At 38.0% G+C, this 14,774-nt stretch overlaps 1 protein-coding gene across 4 annotated transcripts in view; it reads right to left on the minus strand.

Moving 5' to 3' along the window:
• CASK (calcium/calmodulin dependent serine protein kinase) overlaps nucleotides 1–14,774 on the minus strand; it is a 406,622-nt gene that overhangs the window by 251,372 nt on the left and 140,476 nt on the right. For all 4 annotated transcript variants that reach the window (XM_023507605.1, XM_003800989.2, XM_023507604.1 and 1 more), the window contains exon 3: nucleotides 6,867–6,972. In XM_023507605.1, coding sequence (XP_023363373.1) covers nucleotides 6,867–6,972 — 106 coding nt within the window. The remainder of the gene's footprint in view (nucleotides 1–6,866; nucleotides 6,973–14,774) is intronic.

Consider the following 14,774-nt stretch of genomic DNA (forward strand, 5'->3'; position numbering starts at 1 on the left):
CCCCCCAGCCATGTTGTCCCACTTTACCAATGTTAAAATCTGGTCACCCTAGTTTAAGTGATTCTCCTGCCTCAGCCTCCCAAGTACCTGGGACTAAATGCATTATTTTTTCTTTTTTTAGAGACGAGGTCTCGCTCTGGCTCAAGCTGGTCTCAAACCTGCGAGCCCAGGCAATCCACCCACCTTGGCCTCCCAGAGTGCTAGGATTATAGGCATGAGCCACCACACCTAGCCTACAGTCCAGATTTTTATTGCTTGATATGAAACAAACATATTTTCCCTTAAGTGGAAAGTTTGCTGGTAAGTAGTAATCAGTTCCACTCTATCAGTATAAATGAATTTCAAACACTCCCTTCCCCAGGCATAAATACTGGACAAAAAAAATTAAATAAAATTTAAAGAATAAATAAAAGAGCTTTCAGTTTATCTCCTTTGCAAACTTCAAAAAATAACTACTAATATTATTTTAAAAGATACAAAATATTGTTTTCATGTCAGATGCGTTTTAAATCCATATTTAATTACTGTAAAAGCCTCCCTGTGATACATATAATCATTTTATAATAAGGTAATTAAAATTCCTTGGCCAGCCAATTTAGGATTTACAGCTTAACTCAAGTACCAGACACTACTAATGACAAGCCAAATGTGTTACTTACAAATAAATATTTAATTTTAATATTAAAGGGATAATACAACTCATCTGTCTTCAAAACAGAACCTGTATTTTAAAGTACATTTCAGAAAATTGCTGTAGACAGGTTCAAATTTAAGTGTAATCCCAAAGGAATGGATGTACAAATATAGCAAATGTCTAAAAACAATACGTTTGTGTTAGGGAAATGACAATGTAGTCTCTAGGTCACGTTATGCCTACTTTAAAGTTCTATAATCTCTTAACTTACCCCCATTAGAATCCATATCTGCTGAAAGTGAATTTCTAGGGGTGGGGACTCTACATGGGATTTTCCAACCTAAGTTTTGAAATTTACTGCTCTAATCTCTTCCAGTTCTGAACTTCTGGTTCTGTGAGTCTCTGTATTTAAACATACTTTAAACTTAACAAACCATTTGTAGTTAAATGGATATCAACTAATTCTAAGGATTTTCTAACATGATAAGCAACGTTGTTGGACAGTATAATTTCATGACTTCAGTTTGGGAAGAAAAAAGGAGTGCTCATTATATGCAGTCTGTGGCAAAGACTGATAGGGATACCACATGAAAGAACCGATTGATAATCCAAATATGTTGTTTTGTCTAGCCTTTTTTTCACCAATAACAGCTATTTCCAAGCAGCCAACAAACAAATGTCAAAGTTAACTGACCTAATTTTATATTTGTTTTCTCTTTCCTTGTCTATTCTGTATTGGTGTCATGTTAGAAAACTGTAAAAAGGGTCCAGATAACCCATAAACTGAGCAAAGAGGCCCTGCATACTGAGGTAATAGCATCTATTACCAAGAAACATGGAACTAGTTCTGGAGTAGTTTAGTCTATATTGCAGCTGTAGAAGCAATCTTTCACCTAGCCAGTAGGTGGAACCACACACTACTGTATTGGCTTTGCTCTTTTGATCTACAACAGTGGTTCTCAACCTTCCTAATGCTGCAACCCTTTAATACAGTTCCTCGTGCTGTGGTGCTTATGTCATGTGTTTATGGTTGGGGTCACCACAACACGAGGAACTGTATTAAAGGGTTACAGCATTAGGAAGGTTGAGAACCACTGATACAGCAATGAATGTTTTTTAATTGGCTTGAAACCCAGGTGATAAAGGAGGATACAAAACCGAGCAAAGCCAATTGGTGAGGTAAATTTATAAAACAATGATATAAAAGAGCAGTTTTATATTTCTATTTTCTTTCTGACCATTTTGAGAAATAACTAAGGTACTTTGTGAAATTTATAATCTACTTCCAGATCCCTAGAGCAGCGGTTCTCAACCTGTGGGTTGCAACCCCTTCATAACAATGAAAATACATCCTGCATACCAGATATTTACATTATGACTCATAACAGTAGCAAAATTACAGTTATGAAGTAGCAATGAAAAAATAATTTTATGGTTGGGGGGTACCACAACATGAGGAACTGTATCAAAGAGTTGCAGCATTAGGAGGCATTAGGAAGGTTGAGAACCACTGCCCCAGAGTTAGTAAAACAATGCTAAATTTAGAAATCTATCATTTAAAACTCATGTTCAATTAGGGAAAACTGAATATCAACTGAATATGAGATGCTATTAAGGTATTGTTGATTTTCTTAGGTATGATAATATCATGGCCATTTTTTAAAAACAATCTTTATGTGTCAGAAATACAAACAAGAATACTTATAGGTAAAATGATATTGTTTTAGAAATCTCCATGGTAGGGGGGAATACAACAGGAAAAGAGAGATAGAACAGGAATGGCAAAATGTTTTGATAACTGCTGAAGCTCAGTGACCAGTGTTCTGGGGTTCATTATACTATTCTCTCTTTCCATTTGAAATTTTCCACAATAAAAAGTAAAAAAAAGGCAGCACCAGTGGCTCAGTGGTAGGGCGCCAGCCCCATATACCGAGGATGGCAGGTTCAAACCCGGCCCCGGCCAAACTGCAACAAAAAAATAGCCGGCGTTGTGGCAGGTGCCTGTAGTCACAGCTACTCGGGAGGCTGAAGCAAGAGAATCACCTAAGCCCAAGAGCTGGAGGTTGCTGGTAGCTGTGATGCCATAGCACTCTACCTAGGGTGGCAAAGTAAGACTCTGTCTCTAAAAAAAAAAGTAAAACAAAATGAAAATAGAAAGCCATGTTCTAGTGATTTGGGTTAATATTGAGATATTGAGATCGGGTTAATATTGAGATATTGAGATCAGGTTACTGGTAAATATCCAACTTTAATGAGGTCTCAACACATATCCATGAATGAATTATTTTAGTCACAACTAAAACATACAAAATTAGCTACATAAAATCCCACATAGACTGCTTCAACACTGAGGAACTAAAACTAACCTGTTAAATCCACTGTAAATAACACTTTATGGTTATAAAGAACTTCACCATTTACAAAGGGACTTCACATACAGTTTCTCATCTAGTTCTCATAATCTTATGAGGATTTTCAAGGTAAAGGAGGCCTTCCTTAATTAGAAGTGAAATCTGCTACTTCTGGATTCTAGTTACAGCCTCTGATGCTACATTGAATAAGCATATAATTTTCTTATTCATGATGATCTTTCAAATAACTGAAGACATTGATTATGTTCTACCTATGGTCTTCTGCTTTGGGGACTTTTTTTTTAGCAGAATAAGAAAACTAATGCATTCATAGTTAACTAAAGCCTCTTTATCTTTTCAAGAGCTCTTCTGTGTCATGGTCTTCAGCCTGTGATTCAGGTATCTCTGGGAGTACCCAAAGGCCTGCCAGGAGACACATGAACTAGGTTATTTTTCAGGCAACCAGTTTCCATATTTTAATTTGCCATAACTTGGTCTGAAAACAAGTCTGTGGTTTGCTGGTTTTCCTTTTACATCTCCATGACTACAATCACCCAAAAGACGAGGCTGTTTAGCTTCAAGGAGACAACTGGGGAATGTGCAACTCCTGAGGGAGGGAGAGACCCTTTAGAGAAAAACATAATAAGAGCACCTGAGAAAAAAGGGGAGGTGCCACATTTCATCTAGGCAATATATTCATGGCAAAATCCAATCTATTTTAGAATTTGAAATCAAAAGTAAGGTGAGTGTCACAGGGATGTCTTTAACACTTTAATTTTATTTGAAAAATGAAGTCAGATTTTCTTTTCTGAAAGAAAATGAGTCTGATTTGGCTGAGTGATTTGACAATGAGGACTAGCTTTGCCATGTAGGTTACATAGCAGACATTTTCTGTGGGGAGTGGGCTGTGGGCGGCAGGGCCCCCACAGCCTAGGAAATGCTCAGAGAGATCCCCCAACTACTTCTCTTCCCTTAACAAATTCTTTCCACCTGCCAAAAAGTCATGTAACCTATGCATACTTTCCTTGTTATAGGCAAGCACACAGTTTTTCCTGTTTAAGGTTGATCTCTACCCCATGTGTTAAGATTTATGCAACCTTGTTAAGATACTGTAAAAATAAAGCTGTTTCCATGGTTCAGGTGCTGGCTGCAGCCATCAGCTGCGTCAGTCCTCCCAATACCATCCTATCTCTTGTGTGTGTTTTGTTCTTGGGTGTGTCCCTTTTTTTCATTTCCCACCTCTCCACTCAGATCAACTCTCCCTCATTGCTCTGGGTCAAGAGAGGTCCCTCTCTTGCCCCAGTACATGACAATTTTCTATATAGTGGACAAGATAAATATGCAGCTTCACAGTTGTGAAGAAAATACACTTTTTTTTTTTTTTGAGACAGAGCCTCAAGCTGTCCCCCTGGGTAGAGTGCCGTGGCATCACAGCTCATAGCAACCTCCAACTCCTGGGCTCAAGCGAGTCTCCTGCCTCCACCTCCCAAGTAGCTGGGACCACAGGCGCCCACCACAATGCCAGGCTATTTTTTGGTTGCAGCTGTCATTGTTGTTTGGCAGGTCTCGGCTGGATTGGGACCCACCACCTTAGGTGTATGTGGCTGGCACCTTAGCCACTTGAGCCACAGGTGCTGAGCCAAGAAAATACATTTAAAAGAATATTCAAGTTACAAAAAATTGCATTCTCATAAAAATAGTTTTTATGTATCAGCCTAAAAATATGTGAAAGCAGTACATAAGCTTTTCAAAATTCTTAGTGGGTTTGCCAAGAAAGATTTTGAAGGCCATGACTTTATGACAGAATTTGCAGGATGTTTCCCATTCTGGTTATCCTCTTCTGCAAACATTTCAATGGAAATGTGGTGTCATTCTGAATATTACATACTTCCTTTTTTTTTTTTTGAGACAGAGCCTCAAGCTGTCGCCCTGGGTAGAGTACCGTGGCATCACAGCTCATAGCAACTGCCAACTCCTGGGCTCAAGCGAATCTCCTACCTCCACCTCCCAAGCAGCTGGGACTACAGGTGCCCAGCAGAATGCCCAGCTATTTTTTGGTTGTAGTTGTCATTGTTGTTTGTCAGGCCTGGTCTGGATTTGAACCCGCCAGCTCAGGTGTATATGGCTGGCGCCTTAGCTGCTTGAGCCACAGGTGCCCAGCCTGAATATTACATACTTCTAATTAATGCAGCCTAACATTACAGTCAAGGCTTTTTAAGCTGTTGCAAACAACTAACTAAAACATTTACAATCTTTCTCATGTTAGTAATCACAACTAAATTCACACTGACCTTGCAGTTATATATTTGAATGAAGGACTCTATATTAGCTGGTTTTAATAATAAATTTCATCTTCTCTGTTAAAGTGTTTTTGAATTTTGATATAGACAGCCAAAAGTTAGCTAGCCTTCTGTGGAAGGCAGCTTGTGAAATGGGTCCCAGTGATTCCCACCTCCTAGTATTCAGGCCCTGGTGTAAACCCCTCATGTGTATGTGGGCTGGATCTAGTGACCTGTTTCTAACTACAAGAAAATGGCAGAAGTGATGGTGTGTAATTTTCAAGATTAGGTTACAAGACTGTGACTTCTGCTCGCTCACACTCTCTTGCCTTCTTTCTTGCTTGTTCTGATGAATCCGGGAACCATGTTGTGAGGTGCTTTATGGACAGGCCCACCTGACAAGGAAACAAAGGAGGCTTTGGGCCACCAGCTTGTAAGGAACCAAGGTCCTCACTCCAATGGCCTGTGTGGAATTGAAGACTATCGACAACCATGTGAGTGATGTTGGAAACAGATCCACCCTACATTGTAGCCTTCAAATGACTTCAGCCCTGGTCAAAACCTTGACTATCACTGTGTGAGAGATCAGAGTCAGAGGACCTGGCTAAACTGGATCCATATTCCTGATGCACAGAGATTGAGATAAAAAATATGTGTTGTTTTAAACCATTAAGTTTTGGGATATTTTATTATGAAGCAATAATGAATATACCCTCCAACCTTGGTAATTTTTGAATATTTAGCTATCAGTATCTTCCTTTTTTCCCCTAATAAAACTCACTGATTATAATTTTGAACAGAATAGGATCAAAGACAAAAACTTGGGGCAGCGCCTGTGGCTCAAAGGAGTAGGGTGCCAGCCCCACATGCCAGAGGTGGCAGGTTCAAACCCAGCCTCAGCCAAAAACTGCAAAAAAAAAAAAAAAAAAAAAAAAAAGACAAAACCTTGCAGGATGCTGACCTGTAAAGCTTTATACAATCTCTTTGGATACAATTATCCAACCAGCTATGAACTAGCTTGCATTTCTCTATTTTACTGACAAAAATTTTGTGATAAACATGTCAAGAGGCTTGCTGAAATCAAGACATACTGTGATCTATAGAATTGCCTTCATATGCCAACATAGTGATTCTATCAAAAGAGGAAGTTAAGCCTGTCATCAATCAGGTTTTTTTGTTGTTTTTTTTTTTTTTTTGGTAGAGACAGAGTCTCACTTTATTGCCCTCAGTAGAGTGTGTCATCAATCAGTTTTTAGTTGCCACACAGGCTTGCTACATGGAGGCCTCCACTCTTCTCCCACTCCTCTTCATGAAGACTTCTGTTGGTCAGAATTTTATATGTTGGGGCATCTTATCCCTCTGAACTCTATTTCCCTTTAGAGACTCTTCTCTGAAGTGTGTGCAAAGTGTGAGGGTAACTGTCTAACTTTTGCTTCCTTTGCCATTGTAAACTTTAAGATGAAACAATCCTTCTGTGACTTTAGTTCTTTGTAAACAGATAAGTTTACAACTATTGTTAAATTTCAAGAGAAAAGTGTTAGCACTATACAAAAGCAACATTGCTTAAAATTTTACCCCTTAATAAATAAAATGTACACTCACAATTCAAAAACCATGTAAAGCATTCCATCTGAGCTATATGTCTCCAATAACTCTACAATGTGTGGATGTTTCAGCATATGACAGATACTGGCTTCTCGCTTTAGATCTGCAAAACAAACATACAACATACTTCATTAGGTAGGAACAAAAGACAATTAGAATGAATGATGAATGAATGGGTATGATCCATGGTAACATGAAGACTTCTCTAACTAAATAGATGAAATCCCCCATTTAAACTAAGGTTAACTTTAAAATCTTTGACATTGTAACTTTTCATATTTTTTGCCAGGTGAAATCTATATACAATATAGAGATAGCTTTTATTAATATGAAATGTTTATATTAAATATTATTTTGTAATATTAAAGTACAAATACTTTCCCAAAAGTAAAATAAACACATACAAAAATAAATACTTTGTTCAACTCTTATAATTAAGTCTTGGCCTCCAAATTTATAACTTTTCCTTGATTTGCTAAAAAGTAACCCAATTTACTGTTTTGAATTTATCTCTTTTTCTTAGGCTTCCCTAATTAAAACTGTGTTACCTATTCTTTAGCCTAAAATCTAGCATTTATAGACATGTCAGGAAAGTTAAATGAAATAGAGAACAAAAAATAGTATGGTTTAAACAGAAAAGGCACTATTCTTAGAATCAAAGTCAGAATATTTTTTATATTACCTGTAAAGTGTGTTGGGTAATTTAGAACACTATCTACTTCACAATGTCATTTTGAAGAACAAATGATGTAGGCAAGACTACTGTGTAAGGTCTATGAGACTATTTAGAAAACATAATTTTTAATAATAACATCATCATCGCCATCATACTACAACAGTTTGGTCATGGACATCACTTGCCATGTCTATGTGGAAAAGGGTAATTAAAGCCTTCCAGTGCTTTTAACAGAGCTAGGGCTTTACTATTTGCTGGTGATTAAATTCAACATGATGTTTTTATATTTGAAAGTAGAAAGGAGACAGGTAAAGAAGAATTAAGGCTATATTCACAAAGCAAAACAGATTCTTATCTCCTTTCTGATTTATTAATTTAACTTAGTCTTGTCAACAAAGCAATGATTGCAGATGGAACATTAGAAGACAGACTTGTACAGGGTAGAATAAAAAGTTAGTTCATTAGACAAAAGAGAAGCCACCAGAAAAAGAAGAAACAATAATATAATATTAGGAAAGTCAAAAGAATAGGGGGAATTAAGTAGCTAGAAAAGGCTGAAAGCTGAGAAAAGGCCTTAAGATTTAGCCAGAAATGGTCATGAGCATTCCGAGCAAGATCAAACTCTGTGGAGAGGTCAGGGTCAAAGTCAGTATACAGGATACAATTATGTAATAAATAAAAATTTATCATGCCTCTCAGTGGGCTAAGTACTTAATTTAGTCATTTTCCTTTGACATCCCAACCACCCTATGAGACAGATATTTTACAGATGAGGAAACATGTTCAAGATCACACAACTACCAGAGAATAGCCTACCCTGCCCAACTCCAAAGTTAGCAGCCCTCCCATTATGCCATTTTGGGTTTGAGCATGATCATATTTGAGAAATCTGCCAGTAGGAAAGGAACATCACTGTCAAAGAAGGTTTTGCTTATTTGCCTATTTTTGCTGTTGTTTTAAAGGAAGCACCCTACGTGTTTGTAAGTGGCATTGATGTAAAGCCTACAGCAGTGATTCTCAACCTTCCTAATACCTCCTAATGCCACGACCCTTTAATGGTGGTGACCCCCCCAACCGCAAAATTATTTTCGTTGCTACTTAATACCTGTAATTTTGCTACTGTTATGAATCGTAATATAAATATCTGATATGCAGGATGTATTTTCATTGTTACAAAGGGGTCATGACCCACAGGCTGAGAACCGCTGGCCTACAGGATCTAGAGTCAGAGAACTTGGTACTAGTCTTGCCTTTGTCCCTGCCATCTGCAGGCTGACAGCTAAATTCTACAGCCAGTGAAATGGGGAGAGTGATGACGGATGCCATCCCTGCACAATTTACTAAATCAGCTTGAAATGGCAGTGCTAAGACTCATAGGAGAAGCTTGATGTAAGCAGACTATGTGGAGCACAGCACTGTGGTGTTGGGAGTTAAGGGGTATGAGCCTGGGGGCGGGGGTGCTCAGTGTTCACTGCAAAGGAAGAGATCAGAGGCAGAGGAAAGATGCCCCCATCTCCAAAAGTAGAAGGCACTACAGGAGACGAGGATGTGAAGCAGCTGTGGGTTTGTACTGTGAAGTCATAACCACAAGGAAGGCTTTAAACAAATGTGCTGGAGGGCCAGCCTGAGCCAGGCAACATCAATCAGATGCCTAAAGTTTTTTCTCTCTCTTCAAGTATGTTCTGCCACCTAATTCTATAAAAAGCTTAGGAGTTTTTTTACTCATTTTATGTTTATCTCTAGCTTCTCATTTTATTAGAAGTCACCTTTTCATGCCTTCTGTTTTCACCTTAGTTTCTCTTTTTCAGTTCCTGTCTGAAAAACAGGAACTCATTTTAACTCATTGCTCTGACACTGGAGTCATGAAGTAACACTGTTAGTGTTTGCCACATGAAAACTGATCCTTTTTCTTCCTTTCATTTTCTATTTTCCCCCTTTTATGTAACTAAAGTGTGTTTTAATTGCCACACTCACCATTTTCTATGTGACACATCAGTTATATCAAAAGTTTTAAGAGAAGAAACATATACTCTAAAGATCCCTCCATTTCAGTCACATGGTAAACAGCTCAACAAGTTCTTGGAGTCTAGTCTATTATCATCGACCCATTGTCAAAATAAAGGCAGAATTCAAAGTAATTTATATGTCACCAGATCTGACATTTCAGGGAGTAGAGTCATAACACTGATTGGATAGCAGAAAATTAACAACATAAAATATATTTAAAACGGTAAAGGCAATGATGCAAAAGATGGCTTACATCTAGGATAACTGTGGCATTGTTTTCTTGAATTCAAGTATCGCAAATAGTTACCAACCCTGTTTTGCATTGCTGCTTTGTTTACAGACTAATAACTCTCTCCACTCTTCCCCGTACTTTCTTATTTAGTAATCTCTTGGGGAAATTTTAAAAGATTTTTTAAAATCATCTACTAATATATTTAGTGCCTTTATATTTAACTATGTGCCTACATTTATTTAATCAATTTCTTTCCCTTTAAAAGGAGAACTAAGAGGGACTCTGCCTAAGAAAATCAATTTTTTAAATCTGGTTGTACCCTCACATTAACCTAAAATAAATTTACTTAAAAAATAAAAAATAAAAGGGGAACTAATATTATGGAAAGTAATATTTAATTTTCTAATCCAAATCAGAAACACATTTAGATTACAAGATCTGACAATTAAGTTCTCAAACTCATCCAAGAAGAAATGCTACCTACCTCATGGCTGAATATCACTACAATCACCCTCTACATAGTCCTCTTGGCAAGCTATGCACTCATGCCAGCACCTAGCCCACCCTTCAAAGCACTTTTCCTAGGATGAGTTTGCGAACTGAACTGTCACCCTTGTATGAAGACAGTGCTAATGACCATCCCAGACAAAGAGTTCCAAAATTGCTTTGAAAGGTAGACAAGGTGATGGCATCAGTGTATAGCTTCCCAAGGCATGTACTTGAAGGTGACTGTAGTGATATTCAGCAATGAGGTAGGTAGTACTTTTTCTAGGATGAGTTTGTGAACTTAATTGTCTGACATTGTAAATCAACCTGCTATGTGGAATTAAAACTACTAGCTTCCTAAGACATTTGGGTGGTGCAACAATAGTAAAGTAAGTATGCCCTCCAGGACATACCTATTATACTGTCCCTCAAATCAAGGATAGATAGGGAAGCTATTTCACGTGGTCTATTTAAAAAATCATTTTCCCGAAAAGTATTTGTATTATTTATTTTATAAGTATTTGTTCTTATTATAGGAGAATTTTTCATACTATCCTGTAAAAGTTGTGTACTATGTCTCTAAGATCCAATGTGTGCTTTATACTCAAAGCAAATGTCTGGTCACATTTTAAGTGCGCAACAGTCTGGGAGCATGTGGCCAGTAGCTACCAAATTGGAATGTTGTAGCTCTAGATAAATAGATTTGCTTTAATTTTTCTCCTTTTCCTACTGTAAGTTCTCCAATTGTAAAATCAGTCATTTATGAAAGAATCTAACCTCAAACAGATGTGTTTTTAAAAACTACTTCCATAGAAGAAAATTCTATAGCTTCTTCAGATAATCCCAATCTATAATTTAATAACTAAATCTGGAATTTCTTCACTGTTAATTTAAATCCTGCATTTGTTCTGTAATTTTTTTTTTTTTTTTGAGACAGAGCCTTAAGCTGTCCCCCTGGGTAGAGTGCCGTGGCTTCACAGCTCACAGCAACCTCCAACTCCTGGGCTCAAGCGAGTTTCCTGCCTCAGCCTCCCAAGTAGCTGGGACCACAGGCGTCCACCACAATGCCTGGCTTTTTTTTTTTTTTTTGTGGTTGCAGCCATCATTGTTGTTTGGCGGGCCATGCTGGATTCGAACCTACCACCTTAGATGTATGTGGCTGGCACTTTAGCCACTTGAGCCACAGGCGTGGAGCCTGTTCTGTAATTTTAAATTATTTATCTTGCTGAATTTACCAAACAAATACTACACAGTCAACATCCTCTGTATACTATTAGGAACCCTCCTTTGTATGTTTCAAAATTGAATGACTTTTTTGATTTTATTACTAGGCTATGCAGTGCAACATCTGAGAGTTTACTATGCACCTTTGAGATTTTAAAGTACCTCTCTCTCATTTAATGATTGTAATAACCTATGAGATACACACACACACACACAGAGTGCCAAAAAATGTTTACATATTTTAAAAAAGAAAAAAACTATATTACATTTATAATATTCAAATCACATTTGCTTTCTGCAATTATAAGACGTGTTAAGTGTGACCTGTATTCATCTTTTATTATCAGTATATATTGAGTGTTACAATTTTAATAGTTTTTTCCTTTCTTAAAATGTGTAATGTGTATATGTATATGTGTGTGTCTGTGTGTGTGTGTGTGTGTGTGTGTTTTGGCACCCTCTGTATATATGTAGCATGCCCACCCACAGTTTTCTGAGGAAGAAACTGAGGCCCAGGGTTCAGGGAAATAAATAAATTGCTGAAAATCAAACAACTAATTAGTGGAAAGAGCCAAACCAAAGCCCCGTGCTCTTTGTATTACACCATAGTGGCTCCTGGGCCTGTGAGATCCAATCACACAACAGAACTAATAGGGTAGCACTGACTTGGATGGCAATCTATCAAGACTGTTACAGAGCCAGGCTATTTCAGCTGCACTAGAACTAGTGATGGGCAGAAACTAGATACCGATCCTTTCCTGAGAGATAGATAAGTATATTCATTAATTTCCAAACAATTTCTAGGTTATGACAGAAACTCAACAGTTTTTTCTTTTTTTTTTTCTGAGACAGAGTCTCACTCTGTCATCCTGGGTAGGGTGCCCTGGTAAGATAGCTCACAGAAACCTCAAACTCTTGGGCTCAAATGATCCTCTAGCCTTAGCCTCCCAAGTGGCTGGGACTAGAGGCCCCTGTCACAATGCCTGGCTAGTTTTTCTAAATTAAGTAGAGACCAGGTCGTGCTCTTGCTCAGGCTGGTCTTGAACTCCCGAACTCAGGTGATCCTCCCTCTTTGGCCTCCCAGAGTGCTCGGGTTATGGGCATATGGAACCTTGTGAGCCAGAAACAGTTAAACAAAGAGTATTCTCATCTACTCATAGGAAGAATTACAAACATTAGTGTGTTCATTTGAATGTTAACAAAGTAAATGAAAGTCATCACTGACTCAACATTTTTTCCTGAAATTAATGACCATATAATACACATACACACACACACACACACACACGCACACACACACATATATATATTGAAACAAAATCTCACTATGTCACCCTGTGGCAGAATGCTGTGGCATCACAGATCACAGCAACCTCAAATGCTTGGGCTTAAGAGATTCTCTGGGCTCAGCCTCCTGAGTAGCCGGGACTACAGGCATCCACCACAACATCCAGCTATTTTTTTGTTGTTGTTGTCATTGTTGTGTAGCGGGCCCTGGCCGAGTCCGAACCCACCAGCCTTGGCGTATGCGACTGGTGCCCTAACCATTGAGCTATGGGTGCCAAGCTGAGCATATGATATAAGGGGATACAAGCAGAACTTTGGAAGGGTTATAGAAGCAAAGTCCATTGCTGTTACTGAGTTCCACCTTTATCTAATAAACAATTTGAAGCCTAAAGATCTCAGCTGCCTTTGGCAATAACACAGATTAGTTTGGCTTTAATGAGGCTATCTTCCTCACTGACCTTTAGGAAAGTTGAACTTCTCAACTAGTAAAGACTAGAGACCTAGATAGACTTGCACAAAAACCTGCATTAACTGCAAACTCATTATTTCTTTGATCTTTTACACATTTTACTATCGCCCCTATACATTTTATTATCTTTTTTCATACACAAAGTAAAATCCAATTGGTTTCCAATTTCTTCGAATTCTTGCCCCTTTTTGAAAAATCCTATGGCCTAAAATCTCATCTGTCAGGTATAGAGAAATGAAGCCGCACGCCATTAATTGAGAATGTTTGACTGATGTAAAACTTTTTCTTAAATAAGCAAATGTGTATTAATTATAAGTCAATCTTAACTACATTAAGCATTTACAAATTAGTGGAGTTTTGTAATATATTTCCCAGTTTTCAGTTTCAGTAAGTATAAGGAATATATTAAAGCAGCCTGCCCTGTTGAATACCAAATTTACACTAAATTCAACACTATATGTATAAACAGCTATCATTTGTAAAATATGATAAAGCCAATTATTGTGAGAATTACTTGTCTTTCCTCTCACTTTTCATTAGGAAGAGTTGCTAAATAATTACTGAAAGTGCCATTTATTTCCTAGGAACTTACATTTTAAAAATTCTAGGTCATTTCTAATCAATCTTAAAGCACTATAAATCACTGAGCTTACTAATCTAACATTAATAAAGATTCCAAGTGACTAATTCAATGATATTTATTAATATTTAGGAAAAACATTTGCTTAAAAAGACATTTGTGGGCTCAGCGCCCATTGCACAGTGGTTACAGCGCCAGCCACATGCACCAAGGCTGGTGGATTTGAACCTGGCTTGGGCCAGCTAAACAACAATGACAACTACAACAAAAAAAAAGCTGGGCATTGTGGTGGGTGCCTGTAGTCCCGGCTACTCAGGAGGCTGAAGCAAGAGAATCTCTTAAGCCCAAGAGTTGGAGGTTGCTGTGAGCTGTGATGCCACAGTACTCTACCGAGGGGGACATAGTAAGACTCTGTCTAAAAAAAAAAAAAAGAAAAGAAAAGAAAAGAAAAAAAAAGAAAGACATTTGTCGATAAGAGACAACATCAGATTAAAAAGAACCCAAACTATGTGTCTCTTAGAAGATATAACTCTGAAGCCTTCTATTCAAGGAGTTAATAATGAATTTGTTGAAAATCTGTTCTGGGCTCAACTAATAAAATGGAAAGATGTTAATCATATAGACAGAAAAAGGCAGAGGTGACTAAAATCCAAACCAAATAAAGTTCCATTATTAAGAGTTTTTCTCATGGCTCGGTGCCTGTGGCTCAAGTGGCTAAGACGCCAGCCACATACACCTAAGGTGGCAGGTTCAAATCCAGCTTGGGCCTGCCAAACAACAATGACGGCTGCAACCAAAAAATAGCTGGGCATTGTGGTGGGTGCCTGTGGTCCCAGCTACTTGGGAGGCTGAAGCAGGAGACTCGCTTGAGCCCAGGAGTTGGAGGTTGCTGTGAAATGTGATGCCACAGCACTCTACCCAGGGGGATAGCTTGAGGCTCTGTC

Source organism: Otolemur garnettii, unplaced genomic scaffold (assembly GCF_000181295.1).
Source record: "Otolemur garnettii isolate 467f Iridium unplaced genomic scaffold, OtoGar3 scaffold00192, whole genome shotgun sequence".
Taxonomy (NCBI): Eukaryota; Metazoa; Chordata; class Mammalia; order Primates; family Galagidae; genus Otolemur; species Otolemur garnettii.